Source organism: Onychomys torridus, chromosome 5, assembly GCF_903995425.1.
Source record: "Onychomys torridus chromosome 5, mOncTor1.1, whole genome shotgun sequence".
NCBI lineage: Eukaryota > Metazoa > Chordata > Mammalia > Rodentia > Cricetidae > Onychomys > Onychomys torridus.
Window position 1 is genome coordinate 17637107 of NC_050447.1, and position 26977 is coordinate 17664083.

The 26977-nt window shown below is 40.7% G+C and overlaps 1 protein-coding gene across 3 annotated transcripts in view; it reads right to left on the minus strand.

Annotated features, from left to right (window-relative positions):
* Positions 1-610: 610 nt before the first annotated feature.
* Tox3 (TOX high mobility group box family member 3) overlaps positions 611-26977 on the minus strand; it is a 99783-nt gene continuing 73416 nt past the window's right edge. For 2 of the 3 annotated variants that reach the window (XM_036188801.1, XM_036188802.1), the window contains exons 3-7: positions 24286-24537; positions 11848-12117; positions 7662-7889; positions 5914-5994; positions 1302-2622 (exon numbers count right to left, since the gene is read on the minus strand). In XM_036188801.1, the coding sequence (XP_036044694.1) occupies positions 1867-2622; positions 5914-5994; positions 7662-7889; positions 11848-12117; positions 24286-24537 (1587 nt within the window). In that variant the 3' untranslated portion in view covers positions 1302-1866. Of the gene's footprint in view, positions 2623-5913; positions 5995-7661; positions 7890-11847; positions 12118-24285; positions 24541-26977 lie in introns of all 3 variants that reach the window. The other variant, XM_036188800.1, reaches the window with a different exon arrangement.

The window sequence follows — 26977 nt, forward strand, 5'->3', positions numbered from 1 at the left end:
TCAGATTAGGATTCTAGTCAGGGTTGACACTTGCTGTTTTTAATTTTCATTTTATCATAAGCAGTTTAAGACTGTTGCCAGTGGTAATTTGCAATTTTTATCAAGACCTCTTCATTACAGCTCCTGACAGGACAGATGCTGTAATTAATCATGCAAGACAACCGGGGATCATGGTCACACAGCTCTCAAAGGGAAGCCACCACAGAGCAGAGAAAATGGGGGGGTATGGGCACTGAAATTCTTATTTTGGCCTCAAAATTAGGACCCACCATTTATTTTAATAGAAATAATAACCCAATGGCAGCCAGTTCTAGCCCCGAGCAGAAGATAACTGCTTTCTGCCTTAGATAAATATATTTGTATCTTACCTGTATTTTATTTGTAAATAACTTGTGTCACATTTGTATCTTAACAAATAGGTAATTATAAACAAACAAACAAAAACCCAAACATTCCCCATCTCTTTTCAGGGCCCTGGTATCTGGCTGTAAAATCCAAATTCTTAGTCATGAATATTGTGTTCCCGGTTGAAAAGGGAGGATGATGCTCAGCTCAAGCAGGCCTGGCCGGGGCCATGTTCCCCATCTTAAGGTAGTCAAGGGACCAAAGGTAAAATTTGACATTCCATTTTATTTGAAAAGTGAACAGTGTCCTTGCCCTTGCATCAAAATACAGTCCACAGATTTTACTGAAATGTGTTTATTCTATAGCAAGATAAAAGCATTTTGTTTTAGTTAAGCAAAATACAAACAACTTAATTGCTGCTATCATAACTCATAAAAAAGTATAAAACAGCATAAAAACACAATAAGCAATGTAGCAATGAATGGTTTATGTCCCCAGTGTTTAGGTTAAAGCCTGGTTTAGGAAAACTTTACAACACAGGAGATGAAACTTACAACTTGGAAAGAAAATATTTACATCGATTATTTCAGATGTAGTGTGCCTTTGAAATATTCAAGATTCTACCGGTATTACATCATAATAAAAATTCTTGCTTTTTCTTTTTAAATCTTAACTTCTGTAATAACTGTTTCATTTAAGTGCATTTCCCTTTTAAAAATACAGTGTTTTTATTTTTCGAAACTTGTCACTCAAAACACGTAATATAGTATTCACAACTCTTCTAATTGGAATGAACATAATGGGCTAACAGTGGCCACAGATTATTGTCACAACATATACTGTGGTTTGATTCAGAGAAGTCATGGATACAAAGTAGAAGTAAGTAAATAAGTCAATAATTGAATCTAATCACTTGCTTTTTTTTTTCTTTTTTTCTGGAGAGATTTAGAAAAAAAAAATAAGAGCTTTGGCAAAAGTCTGTGATTTACATTAATTTTTTTCATGACAAAAAATGCCATCAACTATTCACATCATACAAATGTTTGTATGAAACTGGATCTTCATATTTCAGGTAGTTACAAGTGTGCTTTGTACTTAGTATTTATTTTAGGGCTTCAGAAGTTCAAACAGCCTGGGAGTATGGTTCACTCACTTCTGGAGAAATAAGGCCAATTTTTTTCTATGACTCAGAAAGGCCAGTTTACAGTCATCCGTATGTCCCAGGATTCATTAAATGGTTTGATTCACATATTGTAGGTATAGCCTGAATAAATAAAAAAAAGGCAGCACATGACAGAGCGCAGCTTCCTTGTTTAAAAACAAAGTGATGTATAGTCAGCTAAAAGATGCTTCTCAGCTACACTGCAGTTCTTATTGCCTATCTAATAGACACTTGAGAGGACCGTTTTGATCTGTTACACACTGCTGCATAACGAGAGTCAACTCACAAGTTCCAGTCTGCACACCTTCCCTCCTATGCCTCTCTCCTCGGTGCACTCCAATCTGAGTGCCTCATGCACCTTAGAAAATACTGACCTGCGGTAATACTTGAGTCTGTGTCTGGGACTGGATTTGAGGCTGGTGCTGCTGAGAGGCTGGCTGAGGGCTGCCGATGGCAGGGATGGGGGATGTGATCTGGGAGGTGACTGGGGAGTGCTGCCGGGGAGAAGGCTGAGACTGGTGCTGCATGTGCTGCAGTTGCTGCAGCTGAAGATGCTGCTGCAGCTGCTGCTGCAGCTGCTGTTGGTTGATCTGCTGCTGGAGATGCTGCTGTTGCTGCTGCTGCAGGTGCTGCTGCATGTGGTGCTGGAAATGCTGCTGTTGCATCTGCTGCTGAATTTGCTGATGCATTTGGTGCTGCTGCAACTGCTGCTGCTGCATTTGCTGCATCTGCTGCTGTTGCTGCTGCTGCTGCTGTTGCTGTTGCTGCAGCTGCAGCTGATGCTGCTGGGTTTGCACCGAAGAGCTCACCTGGGTGGAGGCTGCTGAGCCAACCATGGCCGTCCCCATGGAGCTTATCAGTGGAGCCCCAATGTTCGAGGGCATATTGGCTGCGATGGTGACCGATGTGACGATCTGGCTCATGGGTAGTCTCATGGTTAAGGGTTTGGGAGCGATGGACCTAGGGAGCGACTGTGGGAGAGTCTGAGGTGAGGCGGGGACTGTCCCATGTTGAGACAGTGGTGTGTTCAGAAGGAGGGACGATGTCAGATTGGTTGATGCCAGAGTCTGCTGGACAGAACGGATGGTCTGGGCTTCTGCTGATTCAGCAGCAGCCTGCACAGAGAGAAATAAAGTTCTAGAATGTTATAATCTACAAATATATACTATATACACTGACTCAGAAAACAGCCACCGCCATTCATGGGGCCCTGTCTCCGCGGCCTTGGTCATGCGACTGTTAAAGCACTTCTTGAAGGCAGAGTCAAATCCGCTCAGCTCCACAGTGAGTCTGGGCTGGTGTGGTGCCTTAAGGGATGGCGCACCCTCCCACTCACTCTCCACACCTAGAGCCATCCCAGAAAGACAGATCTGTGGCCCTGCCTCAGTCAGGAGCCAGCTCACTGTCAGCGTCGACCTGCAGGCATGCCACTCCTTCAATCAAACAGAAGAGTGGGTGGGACTCCATTGGAAGGACCAGTCAGCTACCCGGATTCTCTGATAAAGCTTATCTTTGTATGTCCCCGGGGCTTGTGATTAGTTGTTACACAACATTAACCAGGGTAAAAGACAACTGACACGTATTTTAAAAGCAACAGTACTTCATCATTGTAAACATGCTAGCCTCCCTTCTGAAGCAACACTGTGGAGAGACAGTGGATTACAGCTCTACCAATGCACATCTCCGGACCTCTGAGCATGTGCAGTCACTCACGTAGTTCTCAGTTCTCCTTCTACAACCTGGCACCATGTGCCACTGAACTTGATATGAGACGCTCTGATCTGAGAATTAATTCATGCACTATGCATTCAGAACTGTATTGAGTAACAGCAAATACCACCAGACACCAAGTTGCTAGAAAAATGTCAAAACCCCAATTGCATAACTTTATCACAGTGGCCCCTCAAACATAAGAAAAGCATAACTACATTCTTCAAAGACAGCCAGTGGAAGCCACTCATGACCTTAGAAGTGTTTTGGGTTTAACAACTATTTTCAAAGACCTGCAGAATTCACCGATGAAGCCATATGTGAAGAAAGAACATTAAAACTTCATATAATACAATAACCCATTAAACAATGTTGGTAGAGCAATTCCATTTTGTGACCAAAACACACAACTCTGCAAAAATTTCTTTTACACATGGAAAAGCAGTTGAAATGTTTAACCTTAAAGACAGTTTCACCCTTCATTTTTCATAAAATCAGTATTTTTCTGCTTTGTTTGCTTGACTGGTTTTGGTGGTGCTAGTGGAACCGAGGGCCTCCTACATACTAGGCAAGTACACCACCACTGAGCTATCTCTACATGCTTTGGGGATTGGTTCTTTGAGGTGGGGGGTAGTAGAGGCCACTACAGTGCAATCAAGTATCACGAGACATCTTTAATGATTTTAAATATTTACTTCTGCATTTTTGCGACTCAGATTTATAAACTTCTGCTACTGGAAGGAACCTGAAAAAGGCTCCTATAGAGCCACCCAGTGCATCTGATGGCTCTGGTTCAACACACGATTGTGAAGCAACACGCTTCCATGGGCAGTGTTCTCTTGTATAAAAACCCAATTTAACTGTCACTGCAAGGTCCCAGTTTAGAGGCTTGGGGGAAACAATGCTATGGACTTGCAAAAGTATCTTCATACCTCCAAATGCTCATGAACCAGATTCTCTTAATTACTCTAACAGGATTTGGTTTATATCCATCCTCACCGTGAAGGCAAGTCTGGGAGTCTTCAATTGATCATCTTCTTAACTTTCAGAACCCTAAACAGATCCAGTTCTACAGAAGCGTGGTACAGCAGCCACCCTGTACCACTGGATGCTGCCTCCCTGGAGGTCACTGTGTCACTAACTACTTCACTCTTCGGGTCCAGGTTGAAGTTCTTTCTTCTAAACTCATACCTCAATTATTACTTTAGTTCTTTTCCAACTACCTAAATATAAATCATAGGACCCTGTGCATATCATTTACCAAATTTAAGTCAGTAAACAGTGTTGTAAACGGACCCTTTTGAAATTCTGTCTTTTGGGCGAAGAGTCATTAAAGTACATTTGGAAATAGTTGGGAATCCTGACTCTAGTCCCAATAGTGTAAGTTACCCTTCTAGGTCGGCCACAGACTGCAGGTTCCTACTTGTGTTTCTATGTCCCTTTCAGATAGTGGTTCTCGGTTTACATTCACACATGGTCACTTGCTCACTCTCCAGGGTCACCTATCCTTGCCTCTGGGTACCCCAAAGGCAGACTGGTCCACTTGAGCAGGACACACTGCTGCTCTCCCCAATGCTCCCACCTAGTCATCAACTACACCTCTATATGGTTGTGTACACAATGCCCACAGCCCCCAGAACCTACTTTCCATCCACGGCACATCTGAGTTCAGACTCAGTGTATCTGCCAGTGTGCATCTTCCGGAATCTCAGAAAATGTGTTCTGCTCTTGCTCTGATAAATGTTTTCTCTCTAATGAAGTGGGCAGTGTCCCGAGAGCTGTCAACAAAGGCAGGAGGCCCTCTGTTGATCGGATTCAGAAGAGCCGCCAGTGGTGGATTGTCATACAAAGAAGAAACAACTCAGATGAAAAAGAGAAGAAAGGGACGAAGCCCTTTCAACGTGGCTTTGAGGCCTTATGGACTCGAGATAACAATACTGATGAAATGGAATTGGCTTCTCAGAAGAGAGGAGTCTGCTGCAAAAACCTACTAGTCCGAATTATTCGCCCCAGAGCCCATCTAAATTCTAGAAAGGCAAAACTGGTAAAGTAATATAGGAGCTTAGCTCTGGTGTGACTCAGATATAGAGTGCTTGCTTGGTGGGTGTGAGCTCTGGGTTCAGTCACGAGGATGGCCACAGAGATGGACAGATAGAGCACATATTCCTTTTGGATCAAGGGGATAATGACCTAGACAGGAGCTGCTCTGGAATATTAATGCCTTGTAAAATACATCACTGTATATTCTATGTATAATGCATGTACTTTGCGTCTTAGTATTTGGAACAGGATTTTATTTTAAATAATCATGAGACTTATTTATTTATATGATGTGAAACAAGTGGTCAAAAATGCACCAATGCTGATTACGATAATGTAACCACCAGAGAACTTACGGTATGTTCAGAAATGCCTGACAAGCACACCTCTAGCTTCACACCGAGGACATTAACCCACCAGATCTGATTCCTGACATGCGCAAAGAACAAGGGGCTATTTAAAATAGATCTATATGGCTACAAACGCAAATAGAAAGAACAGCAAATCCATTAGCAGTAATTCAGTCTCAGCAGCTTACAGAAGCCCCTACTGTCCACACTATCAGGTGAGTAGTGAGTGTCTAACGGAGCACTCTTAGGGAGCCACACAGAAGTTCCCAGCGCCCGAGGATGGCTCCCACACTGCAGCAGGCTTACCTTAGAAACGAGGCTGGCCCGGTAGGCAGCCAGGGCCTTCAAGTATTCTTTCTTGGCAGCTTCTGTTTTCCTTTTATATACCTATTAAAATAAGATCACAATTAGCACCACCCTGAGGCTATAAATTCTTTGCTATAAAACTGCTGCACAAATTAGGTCACATAAACAGAACTCACCTAAAAACCTGGTCTCCTTGGCTTTGGTTTTTTAAATGTTTCACACACACACACACACACACACACACACACACACACACACACACACACACGTTGAAATAAAAAGCCCTGCCACCTACACCAATGCCCAAGTTTGATGTTTACAGTTGGAGGGGAGAATGATCTCAGGTTACCACTGAAGGCCTCATACTAGACCATGAACAAGCACCAAGGACCAGCTTTCTGCAAATGGCTTAAATTCTAGCAAGGACTAGGTTTCTCCATCAGTGTCAATGTCCCCTCACACGCTCCCCCCCCCCGCCCCCCGCCTTAAACTTCACCAAATCAGAGCTTTAATGACAAACTACAGGGGCTGATGAGATGGCTCAGCAGGTAAAGGTGTCTGCTGCTAAGCCTGACAGAGCCCAAGTAGAAGGAGAGAACTGACTTCCTGAAAGCTGAAAGCTGGCCTCTGACCTCCACACATGCTGTGGCCCCTGGTACAAAACACATTCACACACACAATTAAACAAAAGAGAAAAGATGGAGCCATCCCAATCCTAGGCTTCTTTTGGAGAAAAAAGGAGAAGTGGAAGTCATAAATAATAAGAGATGGGAGACTGGCATACAGACAGACGTAAGAGAGGAACCTACATACTGGTGCGTTGCACAAGATTTGGGCTGCATTTTTCTTAAATGATCTGATGGCTGGCTGTTAGAACAAAGTAAGAAACTTTCCAGAATATGTTAAGTTTGGGGTACAGTTTCCTAGTTCCGTAGAATTGCATTTTGAGAATAGAAATTGGTGTGCTGTGTATGGTAATACACTCACGGCAAGCCAACAGGCACATTCAAGAGTTGCACCATCCCAGGGAACAAGGTACCAGAATGAGTTCATGATGCGCACCCCTCCACTCCTCCCTTCTGAAGCAATCATTCTGTTTTAGCACTGATAGAGTCTATTCTTCCACAGATATATAAAACTATTAAAGGTAATTGGAGTTTTATGCAAGCAGGGGAGGACCAACTCCAAAGGAGCCTGTTCTTCCCTTCATTTGTGCTGAGGAGTTGAAGAGAGGAGCAGGCCCCCGAGGAAGTATCTCCCACCAGCATGGCTAATCTCTGAATACCTCTCACACTACCTAGTTTTAAAATGAACTTGGAATAAAATTTCAAATGCCCAGTGACAATAATGAGACATGCAGAGGCAGCTTCAAAGTTTGGAAACACACCAGGATAGCACAAGGATTCAGAAAGATGATCAATGGAAAAGCACCCAGGATGGAGCTAATCCCTTTATAGGGCCCTTTCTGAACAAAGGGGAAAATTCCACATTATTTAAAATGAAAAGATTATCATCAAAAGTTTATGCTTGCAGGCTACTGCCCACATTTCTTCCAAATCTCCTGTGAACCAATTTTGAACATGTAGCCATAAGTTGACTAGAAATCAATATGAGTTGTTCGGGTTTTTTTACGTATGTTTTAATTCCATAGCTTAGATGAATGGGCTTTCTTAAGAAGCAAACATATTAGATGTAAGATTATTCTGGTAGCTTTTTGAATATTTGTCCATGATAGATGCTTGTCTTACCTGCTTTTGCTCCTCTCCAAGGCTGTCCCACATAGATGCTACAATTTTGGAGACCTCTCCAAAGGTTGCATTGGGGTTTTGACCTTTAATTGCAGCCTGTGTGTCTCTGAAAAACAGGGCATATGCTGACACTGGCTTCTGAGGCTCATTGGGATCTTTCTTTTTCTTTTTCTTTGGAGTCTTGGGCTTCTTGCCAGAATCTGGGGCCGTTCTTTTCTCTCCAATGGCCTGCAAAGCAGGAAGAAAATACACCGCCTAGAATGAACTTGCAGAGAATGCAGCAAGGCTTCCTCCAAGCCACAGTCACTCTTTGAAGGTTTTGTTAAGGATCATCAACAGATGAATCACCACCAAAAGCGGGGGAGGGGCAAACTTGCTTAGAGTTAACTGGACAGCAGAGATTAGCATTTAGAACACTGATTAATGAGACCCGGAAGTAGCTTTGGTATATTCGCAACATATGCTTTCCATGGCAATTATGAGTAATGAAAGCCAGAACACTGTACCACGCTACGCTATCTATATACAATGCTACAGACGCACACATGAGCCCAATAGTTCAGAGGCAGAGGGTTTACAAGGAAAACCTAATAACATTTTGGATGTAGATCATATTCTGATATTTTAAACAAGGTCCCCTGCCGCAGTTACATACCATCTGTATGAGTGGTCAGAATTGATTTTCTGTATGGCTGATTTTTTTTTACAAGAAGGTTGCTGTGCTAATGAGCCTCTGGAAGTGCAAATAGAAATTAGCTGTAATCACTACACTTGCACAAGAAAGGAAAGGTCACCTTTATTTCCTAAAATAATAACTTTCTAAAGGATAAGATACCGAGAAATATAAAAATGTCAAAACCACTTTAACTGGAGACAGAAAAGAAATAAATACCCATCGTAACATTAACAGCCTGTAAAAGAACACCAGCTGATACTTAAAATCACCAAGACTAAGGGGAAAGCTACAAGAAAGCTATTCATTACACAGGATAAGTAACTCTGAATGGAACAGCTCTCAACAGAGACATGGTCACAGTGTAGACTCCAAGTCAGAACCCTACATATGATCTGGGTAGACATCCAAATTAACACACAGCCACACTTCCTATTCATTTTGTCCTATCACTTGATGTTTATTTACTATTGTTTATTTTTATTTTTATGTGTATGGGTGTTTTGTAGGCATGTATGCTTATACACCACATGCACACACTGCACATGGAAGCCAGAAGAGGGCACCAGATCCCTTGAACTTGAGTTACAGAAGGTTGTGAGTAGTCATGTGAGTGCTGAGAACTGAACCTGGGTCCTCCGCAAGAGCAGCAATTGCTCTTGACCACCAAGCCTTCTCTGCTGGCCCTATCTCCTGCTTTTTATTGACCACATTATCATCACAGGGATACATCATAGAAGGAAGGTAAATTACTTACCAACCTCAGCTTTCTCTGGCCTAGAATACAGTACAAGCACACTGAATATATTTGTCGGTGGTTATTTTCATCAAGAATCCTCAAGTGTTTGGCAAAATCTGTTTAAAAGCCAGACTCAGGCCCAATGAACAATAATTGACCCAAGTTACTAACAAATTAGATTTTAATGATCTTGAATCTTAATTCAAATATTACTGGAGTTTTATAACTTTCTAAGTGGAGGTCATTTGGAATTTACTCCAATTACTAAAAATTCTTAGGGAGGAACATAATAGCAGTAACTTTTCTTGAGAACACTGAATATTTGAACCTTTGGGAACTACTGGCTGCCTTCCAGATTGTACTGTTTTTAAGTGACAGCCACATCTATAAAGCATACAAATTGGACTCACTTCCTTTCCTACTAAAAGGTCAGTCTTCATAACTTCCACAGTTAATTTGATAATTCTGCAGATGCCACAGTCTTTTTTTCTAAGTTTTCAGAGTAAGCAAGACTTGTTTAATTCTACCCAATGATCTAAGGCTTGATGGGGAACCAGACACCTTCCAGTTAGACATTTTATGGAAGCCAGGTTTTCTCTCAATGCAACAAAGATAAAACAATACAGCTTCAAATGGAGTCTAAGTCTAGCAGTGCTAGTGTTAACAGTATGCTTATTTCCCATGCAGTTCTTCTTCAGTAAGGAGAAGTGGATCATGTCCTCTGTAAAGTCATATTCAAAAGTCGGCACGTTCTGAGGTCACTCTTGGCAAAGTACAATTTGTCCTAACCACCCTTACTTTTTAAGACTAAACTAGAAACGAAGAATTCCACAGTTTAAACAACAGATCAGGATAAAGGCTCTTAAAAAACAAAAAACAACAACAAAAAAAAAACCATGAACACTTTTAGTAGCTGACTTCAAAAGGTTGAGAATGCTAGAAAAATATCTTTGACAAAAAGTTATATAATGATCACTTAATCCTCATTTCTCAGATAAATGTGACAAACTGGATTCTTGGCCTTCACATAAACCTAGACCCTCACTTAAAGTGGAGTAAGGCAGGGAGGGGTCTTATGGACAATTTCTGTTTGACACAGGACCTGAGTGTAGTCAAGTGAAGGGAAGGATTCCAGCCAGATCTGAAAAGTCAGAGCTGGCTAAGCAGCCACAGCCTAGGCCTCTCTTCCTTCACCACAGGCAAGTCTCCATGAAAAAGGCTATCACTAACTCTGCATTGGTCAGCTCTGTGCCCAGCTGGGTGCTGACCAGACACCGTACAACCAAACACTCCACTTTAAATTCCTTTGCCTTCTGCAACATCATTCTAGCCTCTCTCTTTTCCTCATCTCTCCGTCTCTTCTTCCCTTTGCCAGCTAAGATAATGATGTCCAGAGTTCTGGCTGTGACTTACTCCTTACATTGTCTTACACATGGTCTCAGACTCCAAAGTTCCAGCTCCAAAGGGCTTGAGGTCCAGTCTCAAAAGCCAGCACCCCAAACTCCCCCCACTGCAGGCCCAACCCATCCATGCTGGCTCTCAGGCCAAAATACACTTTATCCTTTCCACTGTACCATCATATTCGTGATACAGCCTCTTCAGCACCCCTCATTGACCTGGTATTCCATGCCCTTCTTTCCTCTGATGAAAATAAACAAGCCATCATGGCAGGCTCTTCTAATCCATCTCCTTCTCTCTTGACCCTCCCTGTGTACTGTTTTCTACAGACGGCCAAAGTGTTTCTTCTAAAACATCAATCGGATTATGCCATCCCTGCACACAAATGATCAGTCCTCAATTACCAATGGAAGACCACACCACACACTGAATCCATTTCTTCTATTTCTGTCCTCCCCTGTATCAAACTTCATGGCACACATAAATGGAGACACACTTCCCACTGCTCCTCATTCTTCCCTGAACTAGGTAACGCTGGCCCCTCTCTTCTGCCTCACAAACTTTTATGCATCCTCTCAGACCTAATTCAAATACAACTTTCTCAATAAAGTCTTCCTTAATTCACCCTCCCAAGCAGAAGGGATTGTAATCTCTGCATACTGGTGGCATCAGTTAGGTCACTGATCATACCTGGAACTAGTCTTAACATTGGTACCCCCACCCCAGCTTCTTAGAAGCCTTTGCCCCACTAAACCTAAGAAAACTGACAAGCACAGAACAGGTCCAGAACACACCATTAGTAAAAGCATAATGGGTAATCTCACATAACATGTACCATCACAGTGCTCATTTTCATTAAAGTTACCCATTTGGGCATTCAGAAAAGTCACATCTGCAATCTATGTGTATTTGGAAGTGCATTCTCCAGGACAAAAGCAAAGGCATAGAATGATGCAAACCCACCAAGTGTCCATCACTGAGAAATAGCACTTCTGAAATGCGGCCAGCCAACAAAGGGATGAAACTTGCTCATATCAGCAACAGAACCCAAGCTTTCGAATTTCTGAAGAATCTAGAATATTCAGAAACCTAGGATAGACCCTTCCATTTGCAGACCAGGACAGTTAAGCCTCACAAGACTTAAGGGATTTGCCTAACGTCTTACAGCTCTTGGAGAACTGATCTCCCAACTTTCGCTTCAGCACCCTTTCACCAAAAATTGTGTGTGAAGAAAAAAAAATTAAACCACCATCAATTGGAAGATTTCTCCAAATCCATGAAGAAAAAGGAGGTGATATCATCAATGTGATCTATAACATGAGCAGGTGCTGGTCCAGCTCTCTGCTAGGCTCCATACTAGGCCAACTCTAACTTACCCTGTTTGCTTCATCAGCATCCTCTTCATTGATGGAGCTGGAAGGGGAGGGAGTGGCTGATTTGCTTGCTGGAGGTGAAGGAGATGTGTGGGGTACACTGGCCCCTCCCAAATTCAAGCCCAACTGTGCACTGAGCTGAGACTGGTTGATGGTGGTCAGCTGGGCAGGAGGCATGATCCCAGAGCGAGCAGCATCGGTCATATGGACAATTGACCTCATGATCAAGGAGGGATCCTGGCGGTACTGTGACACTTGTGTGTGGCTCTGATCCTACAAAGATAAGAGTGGAGGGGAAAGAAGTTGAGTTTTCCCAAATAGCAATGAACTTGCAAGGTTAGTGACTCTGTAGGTAGGTCAGAGCCTTTGCAACTTTGACAAGATATTCAGATGCACACCACAAAGATGAAAGGCCAGAAAAACAAAATGCAAAGATGCAACCCAGCTGTCTTGCTGTTGTATGGTCCTTGGATCACTTTTCTTAAAACATGATTTTCCAAAGGAGACCAAACCTTTAAGGGGTTCACCAATGAGTCTGTGTTCTTCTCATACTCAGCATAATTCCATGACCCTCTAGCCCACTGCGTGCGAGGAGGACCCATCCTCTGGTTTACCCTTATGGAAATGTAAATTCCCAGAGGAGAATTGCCAGGGAGACATGGAACTATGGCTTCACAGAGCAGAATCTGTTGGTGGTAAAGAATTCTTTCCATGCAGCCGTGTGCTTACCAGGGTCATCGTGATTCTGAAGGATCAAGGGCATCTGGAAGTCGGTCAGTGTCTTGGCTTCCACACCAGTGCTTTCATTTAAACCCACTTTGTTTCTGTTTTCTTTTGTTGAACCCACCATGATTTAATGTCATAATACTTCTAAAAATATTCAATAATAGCAGGTGGGGATTGCCCCATCAGCATTAGTTTACTGTGAAAATGATTTCCCTGACTTCAGAAGTAGCCTGCCTTGTTTGGGGAGTTATATAAAGCCATTAAGGCTATTACTGCCTCCTTCTCTTTCCTTCCTTTTTAATACCAAAGAAGGCAAAATAAAGACATGCGTTCCCAGCCACTTCTTTCAGACCTAATTCTCTTGACGCCAGGTGACCTGGAATCTTATTTTATAGACCAGGTTAAGGATTCCTCACTGTCCCTCTTTGGAGTCTTTCTGATAAGGCCTTTTTTTTTTCTTTTAAAATAAGCAGAACTGTCAATAGCTACATTGAGCTTTCTCAATTACATAGTCTTCCTGCCACTAACCAAGCAGCCATGGCAAAGAAAACTGGCTGTATAAACGATGACCTCATCATGCTACAAAGTGTTAGGAAGCTTTTTAAAGCAGCGAGTTAGATTGGTGTGTGCTGACCTAAGGCTGGGTTTCTCAATATTGGCTCTACTGACACATTGGACCATATAACTGGAGGTGTAGACTGTGTCCTCTGGGTTCTGTGGTACCTCTGCAGCATCCTCAGCCTCCACACACTAGAACTAAGCAGCCTCCCTCCCCTTTGGAAATGCTTTTGGAGGACAACATCACTTCTGTGTGGTGACTAGTGAGCTAAAGTGACATCCAGGATAGGAAAAGATAAACTTGGGGATAACTGTAGGAAAAAAAAGTCCCTCTTTATTTCTTAAAAAGTGACCTTACCTGTTAATAATGGTGACAATACAGGCGATAGGATTAGAGCAACAAGAAGGGGTCTTAACTTCTTCATATAAATGTAAAATGAATATATAAATATAAGACACAACAAACAGACAGGCAAAACAAGTGAAAACTGGAACACAACTCAGGCAAAACTGAACAGAACACAAGACGGTTCAGTCACAGTAATGCTCAAGTTTAATAGTTTTTGTTCTGTTTTGTTTGAAACAGGGTCTCATGCAGTTCAGGCTGACCTCAAAAATCACTATGTAGCCAAGGCTAGCCCTCAATGTCGAATCCTTGACTCAGTCTTCAAAGTGTTGAGATTGCAGGACTTTTCCCCCTCAGAAACCCTTTCCTTCATGTTCTTTTGAGGCACCACCGTCCCTTGTTCCCTTACTTCTAGTCTCAGAAATAGGTAATTGATTCATGCCATTTTAATTGCCTCGCCCACATATCTTCTGGGATGTTTTCTTATTCTTTTCTGCCTGGAAGTTTTAAAGTTGTTTTCAAGCAACTTCTGGAGTATACTTAAATACATTTAATTTTGACTGAGTAATAATACCTCAGTTGCTGGGCGGTGGTGGTGCACACCTTTAATCCCAGCACTCAGGGGGCTGGGGCAGGTGGATCTCTGTGAGTTCGAGGCCAGCCTGGGCTACAGAGTGAGTTCCAGGAAAGGCACAAAACTACACTAAGAAACCCTGTCTCGAAAAACTTAAATAAATAAATAAATAAAACCTCAGTTAACAGGCATGGCCATGTTAACTAAGTCTGATTATGAAGCTTCATCCTCCAAAGGAGTCACCTGCCTCTCACTGTTGCAATGCCTGTGAAAATCAGCCCAGACAGATGCCTACTGACTGGCCACCAAAACCAGCATTTGATGGATTCTCATCAGCAAAATGGCAGCCAAGAACCAAGCGCTCCTGACAAAAGCTCCCTGTCACTCATACCTTTACTATGGAGCTGGCTGATGGGGCTCTCCTGCTGGGGGACTGGCAAGAAACCCTCCATGAGTGTTTCCTGGGTGCTAGCATCTGGGCTATACTCAGCATGTGTTGTTTCCTAATTTAACCCTGAGACTGGGTGTTATTACTGTACCAATCCTTAGACAGACATGGGTGAGTCCTGGGCCAATAGTCACCGGCTAGCAACTCTTGTTCAATAGAAAAATGGTGCTCTAATGAGCTATGCTGCCCTAAGGTTGGATGGCGCCAGCAAAAAGTAAAGAGAATGGGCCCTGGGATCTCCACCACCACCATCCATTTGTTTTCTAAACTGAGTTCTCTAATTATATTTCATTTAAAAAGACAGTGTTCTTCTGCAGTTGGGGAATTATTGTGAGGAATATTGGTGGCAAGGCCAAGGCTTTGCCAAAGCATAAGTCTTCGAACCCAAGAAGCTGTTGACCCATTTTTCATTATCTCCCACAGGACAAGATACCAAGAACCCTCTGGAATGTATTCAAGGACTCTCCAATTCACAGAATCTACTCATCAGAATGTGCCAATATTCCTCTGGCTCACAACCACCCTATCACAGCTTCCTATGTTGGAGGATTCTCATATAAGATTAGCAGTCCTGGTGCCTATAGACTACCCAACTGACTCACAGTGTAAAGGGTCAAGCTTCTGTAGGGCCACCAATAAGTAACAACTGCTCAGAAGACATTGAGCCTCATCAACCCCCATCATTTTCTATTAAAAAACTAATCTTTTAAAGATATCTAGGCTGAGGATGTAGCTTAGTACTAGAGTGCTTATCTACCACAAAAAAAAGAAAAAAAGAAAGAAAGGAAGGAAGGAAGGAAGAAAGAAAGAAAGGAAGGAAGGAAGGAAGGAAGGAAGGAAGGAAGAAAGAAAGAAAGAAAGAAAGAAAGAAAGAAAGAAAGAAAGAAAGAAAGAAAGAAGAGTTCTTAGGACTCCAGATTTAAAAAAAAAAACCAGTCACTTCCTTTTAAAAGTTCATATTGATCATTTAATGGGCACCCATTCTGGTGCCCGTTAAAACTAAAAACTAGGGGGTTGGAGATTTAGCTCCATGGTAGAGTGCTTACCTAGTAAGCGCAAGGCCCTGAGTTCAATCCTCAGCTTTAAAAAAAAAAAAAAAGAAAGAAAGAAAGAAAGAAAGAAAGAAAGAAAGAAAGAAAGAAAAAGAAAGAAAGAAAGAAACCTAAAAACTAAAAAATCAAATGTGATTCTCTTACACGTTCAACAGAAAAGAGGATGGTGCATCCTATTTACTGTCACTAAGCCCAGGACAGAAGAATTGGTATGTACTTCTCCAAAAGAGTTCGTAGCTTTTCCCAGTAGGAATAACATAACAAGGAAATGCATAACCAAAAACAAAGCCCAATGAAACATAACATGTTTTTATAAATCATTTCCTCCCTATAAAATTAGGCCTTGAAAGTCTTATCAGTGATCAACTTATATGAGCAAAATAAGCACTGGACTGTAAGAGATCTCTGTTAGTAACACGATTTGAATGCCAACAGCCTTCACAACATCTATCTATCTGTCTGTCTGTTTATTTATGTTGTGGTTCTGGGTTCAAACCTAGGATCTCACTCAGTTTAGGCAAGGGCCCTAGCACGAGGCCATATGTTCACACAGCTCTTGAGAAAAAATCATGTTCCAGGTCACACTGAGGGTGACAGCACAGAGCATGCTCACGGATGCTGGGGGTAGAATTAGCCAGGAGAGGAGACACAGGCCAGGAGCGGACAGAAAACAACGGGCCAGGGGAGATGAGGCAGGAGGATGGCAGGATTCCTCCTTGACGAACAGCCCCAAGAGCTAAGGTACAAAAAGAGACAGAAATCAACAGCTAGGGAGAGGAGCAGAGCAGAGTGATGTGTGGAGATGCAGGGCTCAGAGCAGGATGCAGCCCTGCACAGCTGAGCAGAGGCTGCCAACACATGGCCAGAAACAGCGGAACCCTTAGGCTGCGGGGTGGATATTGGCTAGAAAATGACAGATCTGACAGACTGGTTCAGGACATCTGGATGGCAGTGTACAAGGATGGCACTAGACATTCAATAGTGTCTCCTACCTCGTACAATTATTCATTCCAATAAATATGAACTGACCACTCCTCGTGGGCAGTCCAACTCCATTAACTTGAGGTGTTCAGTATAAATATTCAGGTAACCATCTCAATCTATGTTCTTAAAAGAACTCAAGGATTAATATCCAACTGTAGGTCACTGGGGATACTCGGGGGTCCTCATAATCTCTTATAGGAAAGCATTGCTGGCCATCTACGGGCCTGAAGTACCATACATCTATATGGCTCCCAACAAAAGGGTCGCTGCTCTGAGGGGTGCTCCTGCCTGTACCTGGTCAAAGGGTCTCTTCATTTTGTAACCAAGAGGCTAACCAATGGCCATTTTCTCAGCAGTCTCATGTTTTCTCAGTTTGCCAAAAAAACTGCCTATTATTAAATGTTAAACATTTAAGTTAATTGTTTTTTAAGATTTTATTTTTATTATTTAAACTATGCATGCGTTCGTGTGTGTGTGTGTGTGTGTGTGTGTGTGTGTGTGTGTGTGTGTATGTGTGTGTGTGTTTAGGAATGCACACGTGAGTGCAGATACCTGGGCAGACCAGAAGAGGGCATTGGATCCCCTAGAGCCAGAGTTACAGGCTTTTGTGAGCCACCGACTATGGGAGCTGAGATTCAAATTCCAGTCCTTTGCAAGAGCAGTAGACAATCTTAACCACTGAGCTATCTCACCTGACATCCAACCAAACTGCTCAAATGTGGATAATTTGTATTAGTAAAGAGATGTCTCATCACTAAAATAATAAAACACTCAGCCCACAGGTGCTGAGCCAAACACCAGATAACTACCAAGAAGAAGAAGTCATAATGTAGGGTCCGTAAAACCTAGGACCTGCCTAAGTTTATGGCCCAAGGTCTGTTTTCCCTTACGTACAGACAAAAGAAAGGTGTGAAAGAAGCATTATCTCCCAAAAAGATTTTCGCCTTGACTAACCAACGCCAAAAGACAACCGAGAGAACCTTCCTGACTATGTAAGTCCTCACTACACAACCATGATTGCAAATCACACACAGGACTATGGTGGTCCAAGGGGAGGGGCCAGGTGGATACAGTGTGCTCTCACTTCCTGAGTCCAGAAAACTCAAATCCCATTCATATCTCAATCTTGTTCACTCTTCAGTATTGAGCAGCAATTTATCTTGGAAGAAAAAGAAATAATTCCCTTAGTATTTATTTTTCCCAAATGCAACCTATAGACTTTTACATTTATTTTTTCCTTTAAATATTACATATTATTTTTCTATCTTACCTACTTATACTCAAGAAATAGTACTCCTCCCATCTCATCATAGAAGACATTTTAAATTTCATATGCAAATGTATTTGTGTCTTCTATCTGTAGTGTCGAGTAAATATTCTCTATAACAACTCAACATCAGGTTTTCACACTGGAGGACAGCATCCAATTAAGAAGCAAATAACCCAAATATGAGGGAGTGTGACTAAATAGATTTCCACTGAGCCAGTTTTTAATCAATATTTCCTGAGAACTGGAATAATTAAACAATTATCTGTAATAAATATGACATTGTATTAAAAATACCAGAGTAACTACAAATATGAAATATAGGCCAGCAATTTTATGCTCAATTATTTAGTCATGTCCTATACCAATGTTAAAATTTTATTTATAAATTAACAACAATCAAGCAAACAATTATGCTCAGCCAGTAATATTTCTAACCCCATGGACCATGAAGCAAATGCCACTAAGCAAGCCAATGAGAATCACAGAGTCCTATTTGACTAACTTTATTTTTAAGATTTATTTTTCTATGTTCAGTTATGTGGGGGTTGGGGAGTATAGGCACATGAGGGCAAGTGCCTTTGAGGTCAGAGGCAGCCAATTCCCTGGAATTGGAATTAGAGGTGGTTGTGAGCCATCCAATGTGGACGCAGGGATAGCAGGGGCAAACTGGGATCTTCTGTAAGAGCAGTATGAGCCCTTAAGGGCTGAGTCATCTTTCTAGCCCCCATCCCACCAACTTTCCACATCTACACTGTTCAATTTTACTTAATCACCACTCTTAGGTTTATGATCTCATACATGATCTCAGGTTTACAATTTACCAACAATAAGTTCTATGCAAAACAGTCTCAAGTCTCATTTTAATTAACGGTTACTTTGCAAAATAAAAAATTTTAATTTTTTATCAAGCACTGGATGGCATGTCACTCTGGTCGCCATGATGCTTCTTTGTGTTAGCTGAGTCAGTGCCAGGCTTATTTCCTTTCATCCTGTATTACATTTTTAAGGAGGAATCCCAACTGTTTACACTCTAAGTTTCCTTCCCTTCAATTTAGTGCAGCAACCAATAATATAATGAATATTATAAGTCAAGTCTTATAATGAATAAATACGCTTTCACTGTCCCTTCATTCCTTCAGATACCGACGAGATAGAAGAGCTCCAGACCCAAGGCCAGGCCACAGATGCCAACAAGTAGCAGCAGGTTCCAGCCTGCCTGGAGGGGTGGGTTAATGGAAATCTGGCAAAGGCCACCTACCATAAGATGGCAAGTGCTGTGACAGTGAGGATCTGAGATAAGCACAGAGTGATTTTTCCTCTAACACATACTGCACCATCATTCAGGCTGATCCCGGAATCTGAACTTTATAAAATGATGCCTCTGCAGTCCCCCCAGCACTGATAAAGTCTGGCAACACTTAATGGTAGATGATACAAGCTACAAAGAAGAGACATGGAAAAAAGTTGACCATATCACTGTCGAAGAACAGCTCCCTCTAAAACTTACCAATCAAGTCAGCTGCCATGCCCGACATTGTACAACAGCCAACTGCAATGATTAGTTCTGAGCACATGCCTACTTTTACAGATAACCTTAAGGCTGACCTTAAAGGCAGCATTAGCACCCATACGATGAGGGTCAGTGGTATTTACAGGCCAAACAGAAAGGATGTTTTAAGCACTGGATGGTTCCAGGCTGTCTGCTTCACTGGGAAGGGCAATAGTAATGCATGTGTATCTGCTATATTTGGCAGCTGGTCCAACATGGAGTAACAGCTACATGCTAAAAGGTGTCTTTCGTGATAGCCATCTTTAAGCATTCAGACTGTGAGTTTTGATATTACAGGGAGGAGGCACTGATTCTTTTTAAAAAATAATGTTATAAGCAGTATAATCCATTTCTGGTTATTAATAATCAATAGAGCTTAGTAGGTGCTCCATAAGTTTTTGCTAGTGATTAATGTACTTTGATTTCATAATTCAGACTTTTGACAGCTGAGGCCTTGTCCACTAAAGGTGAGGGATCTGCTACTTTTTCATTGTTAACTAACAAGGAAAATGGCCTTTGACAGCAGTTCCGCTTAAAATACACAGGCTCAGCGATCATTCAATCTGTATGAGAACTCGGCAGTCCCCAATGGCTGAGTGGTAACCATCCTCTGGAATTCAGTAGCTCAGCCTCTGTTGACAATGGCAATGAACATGTTCATAATAATAAAAAGGGCTTGTTTTAATAGAACGTTCCACACATTAAACACATTAATGACCCATGAAATAACTGTTTTATCTGTAGCACATTAAGCGACATTACTAAAAACAATGTATTAATTGGTAGTGCGCTATTTCTTTGAATGTAAGTTTTTTCTCCTTTGAAAGTATAAGATAGCAGGGAAATCATTTCACAGACAAAAATAACTTAATCAAAATTAGAACCATGCTAACTGTGTGAAGAAAGAAAAACTCGTAAAATAAGCTCGGTAATTTTAGACATGTCATTGCAATACACCCCCACTTTTCCGATTATACATGCTATCTACCTGGGTTTCGAGTTAAGCATGTTATTATTAGCATGTGAAGTGCTCAGACTCCTTAGCCTGAGTCTTTCCACGGCTTTTTTTTTCTCTCACCTGAACAGATCTAGACACTTCATACTCAAATGTGTTTCTGTCACCCCCCCCCTTTTCAATTTTCGACCACTACCTTTGATGCCTTACAGCACCAACACAGCATTTTACACACACACACACACACACACACACACACACACACACACACACACACTCACGCTAACTATCACAAATAAACCCAAAGCAACATCAAACACAACACGTAGGCCCTCTACACAGGAACTATAATGCAGGCAGAAAATGTGTGTGAATTATCAGTGTGTTTTATAAATTCTCTTTGGGGGGGCATACAAAATATCAAACTAGAGACAATTACTTCACTGTCTGTTTCTCAGATATCAAAGGGAATTTGGAATTCATCAAAGCTAACCTTCTGTTATGTACAACAGGCTGAGCTGAAAGGAATGTTAACAAGTTCAATTTTCATTCAATCAGCAGTACTGCTCTCCGAAATGTTTCATTGCAGGAAAGAAATAAAAATAATCTATATGGTAATTATGAGAATGAATCCCCCAGTAACTTTCAGCTACATGAAAGGTCAGTTCTATTCAAGATATTTTATCAGCCCCCTGCACATACTCCTGTCCTGTCATTTTAAATCTGAACAGCATTTTATTTTCCCATTTACAGCTACCTGCAGAATTAAGTACTTAAGCCAAATAAGAAAAAAAATAGAAAAAAAAAAAAGAAAAAGAAATGTTGAATGCTGGCAAAGGCTATAATAGCATAGAGATAAATCGTTCATCTGCTCTCTCTCTCAAGCCTCTGGGGCTGCAGATTTTTCTTCTCCTGGTGCACTGTGGGTATTCAAAACTTGTTCAACATGATTTCATTTCATTTCAGGCACTGCCTGAGAAAACTAAATTACAGAATCAATCATACAGAAGGTCAGATTGAGACTTCATTACAAGTATTGCATGCTTGCATGAATATCTTTCATTTATGACTGACCCAATATGTCACAATAGCTGTCTAGTAAAAATAATCCACTTTCTGAAATTGATGTACTACTGATGTCGGTGCTACTCAGCAGGCTGGGCAGATTATGGAGAGGTGTTAAAAAAAAAAAAAAAAAAAAAAAAAAACCCAACCTTTCGAGCTTCATTGTCGGTTTTCAGAATTGCAATCTTTTTTAGATTAAAATAACTTCCAGATGATCAGCTAAACTGACAATAATGCTTAAAGGTAACAAATTTTTAAGTAAAATCTACTGTTGCTTCCGACCTGCCCAACCACATCCTATTTTAAAACCTCTGTGTCCACCACAAGCAAATCAAGGTTGTTCTTTGAAGCTCCAAATGCCCTGGACATTCGATTTTTCAGGAGTTCTCTTTTGATTACCAGAGGGATATTTGCATATTCTGAAATGTGCATGCTAATCGTCAGACTCTTGACTTTCCTCCTTTTCGAGTCTGCTTTCTGTTTTTAAATATAATGGCATAAATTTAAGGACGATAAACATGTTGTGCTTGTTGCCAGCAATAATGCAGCTAATCAGCACTGTGACAAACTGGCAGTCTTTCTACAGCAAAGCCGACGGAGCTCTGAGGAAAAGCTGGTCCGATATGACATAAACAAACTGGCTTTTCTTCTTATATGATAGGCTTAATTCACCACAGCAATCCTTCACAGACAGCCATATTCATTTGGATAATAAAGCTTGTTACACAAGGTATGAAATATCCCACGTGCACTTGGATGCTGAATGTATGATGTATACAGTGTTATTTATTATTTCTGTATTGACCTTCCTACAGAAAATCTCAGAGGAGGCTTCTATGATGTAGCCAGGAACTCAGTGCCCAGAGGGAGATAGAGAGGAACCTTGGCATAACCTATTTTTAACCATGCCTCTGGCGATTCTGAATTCAAGTTTACAGGTGAACATGTCAGGAGTCCACAGAACAAAGCCAACGACACATTGTATTCATCATAAATCTGTCCTGGTACATTTTATTTTTTCCAACATTTGTGATTTAAAATCCCATGACATTTTTCAAGGTGAAATTCTAGTAGAATTTCCAACAAGATTAGTTTGCTTCAAGCCAAAATAAATAGCATTCAGGTTGAGCGGAACTTCAAACCAGTAACCATAGCCGTGATGAGGTCCATGTAAACACAAGAGCCTGCACTTAAAGTACTTATACTTAAAAAAAAAGAATCGATGGAATAATTGAACTGCTTTAGTGATTAGCCATACATTACAAAGAAAAGCATTAAAAATTGAGTCCTCGATTCCAATGCCAGCCCGGGAAAGCATTGTCTTTAAGTGTATGTGAATATCATAATTATTTTATGATTCCATCTTTAGTTCTTTCCAATATAGTAAATTCAATTGACCATGAAATGAAATTTCATAGTCAAAATGCCTCCTTTACACTTTTTTATAGCAGCAATAACAGTTTTATAGCTTTGAGGCAAGGTAATTCATCAGATGTTTAATTTAAAGGCAGATTCTTATATTACTAATAAATATTTACCAATTTAATAAAGTACACATTTTAGCATATATTATATGGGCTTTTAAGTATTTCTGCAACTTGAATGAGCCTGGCTGAGCATCTATAAATATGGCCAGCCATAGTAAACTCCCTCAGTGACTAAACACCCTTTTTATCTTTATTATTTTTCAAGTACATTACAAGCTAGACTGTAGAGGAAGATAGAATCCTCCATTCCAGTGTCAAAGGAACAAAAACGTAACAAAGTCCACAGGAAACAATTATTTGTGATTTCAGGGAACATTAATGAATACTTAATGACTATTTCCTGCCTGCTCAGTGAATTCTTCTCTGACCAAAAAAAAAAAAAAAAAGTAAAAATGAAAACCTTCGTGTTCAGCTCAAACACAAAGATCACAGGCAAAGAAAATTATGTTGCTGAAATCCTATTTGGGAAAGTAATCTCACATTTCAGAAAGCACATTGAATCTTTGCACTGTTAATCCACTACATATTTTGCAATCATATGCTGTTATCTGGGGAATTAAAAATGAAACCGATAAACATCACTGGCATGGTCTTAATGCACAGAGAAATATGTAAACAAGCAATAGGATTTGTTTTTGTTATACCAACACATCTGTCTCATTTTATCAGGGTTTGGGGGAAAAAGAGCCCTATAAACTGTTAATCTTGTTTTAAGACAACTGGTTAGTACCTTACCTCCACAGACACAAATGCATTATTATATACTGTGCTGAAATAAAAAGACACAATCCCAGCAGAAGAGTTTAAAATACTTGAGCAGATTTACTCCGGCGATTGCTGACTATAATTGCGCACTAAGAAAAATAGAAATAAAATTATCCTGTTAGTAATCTTTGCTCTCTAGAGTGCCTTATTGGATGTTTGTGACAATAAATAACACAATTAGGTGTATTTCACACAGTAACTCAGGCTGTTACAAGTAGATTTTCCCCTTTCCTCTGTATCAGTTTGATATTTGATTCAACAGAACAAACCATGTACCATACACATTATGCTCTAATTAAACAAGTTAAAAAAAAACCTGGGCACCTAAGATGGGCTTCCATATTTAAAGGCTTGCCTGAGTAAACTCCCACTTCAAGCACACCTCTACATTGAAACAAAGGCAAGGGAAGACCAGCCACCTCTAAAGCAGTGAGCAGTCTCCCTAAAGTTCTAAAGAGAAGACTCTTGTGGGCCATGAGTCTGGCAGTCAATCACCCAATACCAGATAGCGATCTAGTATTACCTATGTTTAAAGGGCAATCAGAGTATATGAGTGTCCATCAGCAGACAGGCATATCTGTGAAATAGCCCTTCAGCTCCATACCATGTGAGGACAAATGACCAAGAGTAGTCATAGGTAACGTAACGACTGGGTTGCTTACCATATGCAGCCCATTGCTATGAAGTACGCCATCTTGCTCCACCAGGTTTCTTGAGATTGTAATGGAAGGAAGATCCAGGCTTTGAGGGGGAAACTGGGGTGTGAACTCATTTCCCTGGGAAGGCAATGGATCGCTGAGAGCCTGAAAGGGTAGCAGTACATCGGGCATGCCCAGGGTGGGGTCCGATTCTGGAGGAGGCGTGATTGGTGGAATTTCAAACTCTTCATCCCCAAGGCTTGGTGTGTGGAATGTCTGCTAAAAGGAAACAAAATGCAGACACCCTCACATTCAGTTCCTGTATTTTATCCCTCCTTAGAGGGAAAAAGAGAGACTTCCCATGAAAACATTGCATATCTAGGCCAAATATTTATTTCTCAGATGAAAACATTTTAAACACAGATTTCCATATATAAAGTTTTGCTGATCATTCTGATTAAAGATTTAAGTCTCATTATCATATGGTTTTAATGGAGTATCAGTATTAACAGTTTTTTAATGCGTACTTAATTAGCAACATCTGTCTTTGTTGTTAGTTGGAGCATCAGCGACATTAGATTTGGCTATATAACAAATTGCCACTTTATTGATATGTTAGTGAAACAGCTCAAATCGCTTACACGATCCACATGCTTCATAAAACGCTGACGATTTTGTGGCATGCACACATACACAACATTAACCCAGGAGTGAACATTACACGTGTTTACTTTCTGCCACAACCTATAAAACAAATAATACTAAATTTGTGGTTTGGTTTTTAAATTTCTCTTTATTGGCATATTCCCAAGTGTGCTAAATGCTTGTATGAAGATTGTTACTATGTCATGCAACATTTTCTGTAAGGACTATTGTGGCTCATATTAAAAGATGCTGGTGCTTTTATTGAGACTATAAGGAAAATTGTTTTCTTCTACATGAACATTTCCATATGCATTTATCAGAACCCTGTCTACCAGGCTTCAACTTCTAAAGACTACCTAGAGAGCGCAAAGCCATACTGATGTAGCTGCATTAAGCATATGACATGGGTGCTGTCTGTTCACTTAGCCAAGGTTATATCTTAGGACCTATGTAAATCTTAGTGCGTTGATTTTCATGAATGATGCTAATGTCCTTACAGGCTGTGTTTTAAAGTGAGGTCTTGGGTCGCCTTGCATTCGAACTACAGTAACCATCTTTCCTGTACCACAATGGGTCATGTGGGAGAGAAGCGAACCAATATCCAGGACTATTATTGTTGTTATTATATATATATATATATATACACACATACATTTTGGTGAGGCAGAGGGTTTGGGGGCCACTCAGATACCTTTTTTTATTCCTAGCTAAGAGGGCCACAGATGTAGTTCATTTATTATTAATAGTATTTGAAAGACTGAACTGGCATGGGGTAATTGGAGTCTGCTATTATTGATAAAAAGACCTAATTAAGAGCTGAAAAATCACCATTCTTCAAACGCTTAATGACGATGCTATATAACTACCTGAAAGGAAAGAGAAACAAACTCAATGTAGGGGTAGGGTTCAAAGAAAAGCATTTTTTGCACACAGAACCTGACAAGCATTATTTGCAACTCATCAGAAGGAAAGAGCTAATGAACTGAGGGAATTGATAGCATGGCAAGTGGCCACCTTGAGGACGTGGTTGACTCAATAATGTAAAAACACCACAAACTCGTAGAGCATTTGAGAGCCAGAATGAAGCAGTTGATATTCTGACATGGGCATTCTTGCAATGATACCCCACCCCCATGTCAGCTTCTTACTGTGGTACCCTGAGTTCTTAGCAACAAAGGGATGAATTGGCCACAAACGCGGTTGGCTAATGAACGTAACCCTATGGCTGCATTCGCTGTTATTTTGGCACTAATGTGGTCTAGTAACAGATGCAACTGTAATTTGTGACTCATTTGCTACCCCATTACTGCTTAATGAAATCTAACATATCACATTAACAATACGGATAAACACTCATTCTTGATATGTGGCATTTGGCTGTTTTCATTACCACTGTAATTAACACTTGAAATATTATTTCAATAAATATTTAAAGTACTTTAAAAATGGTCAGAGTAATCATGGCACAGAGAGAAAACATGAAGCTAATGTGTGAATTTCACACTTACAGCACCTTGGTCCCCATAGTGTTATTTGCAGGACATTGTCCATGTGAAGAAAACTGGTTTCAGGCACGATAGGCTTTACAGCACGCCAACCTAAAGTCTTCCAGAATTAGTTTGCACTCATTAAAATGTTAAAAAAAAAATACAGATAAATTTACTTTTAATGCAGTGATTGGGAAATTAGATGAGGGCTATAATGTGGCACATTAGCGTTCACTCCGCTTTAGTTTTTGATCATGGAAAGATGCAGTGAAACCATTACATAAGACCTTAAACTCCAGTATACAGCATATCTCAGGCCAGGCAGTTAAAATTAAAGAGCTTTTCAATTTTTTTTTATTTTTGTTAAGGAATATATAGACATGTTATATATAATGTGTCCTCGTGCAAAATTTTTTAAAGACACATTAATTTTAAGTTAGAAGCTATATATGTCTACACTGACCTAATAAAACAATGCAGTGAAATATTAGTGCAATATGTAACCAAGGAGATGCTAAAATCTTAACTACCTTTAAAGAGAGGTAAAATATTACATATGAAGTCTTCCACAGAGAAAAGAGAGA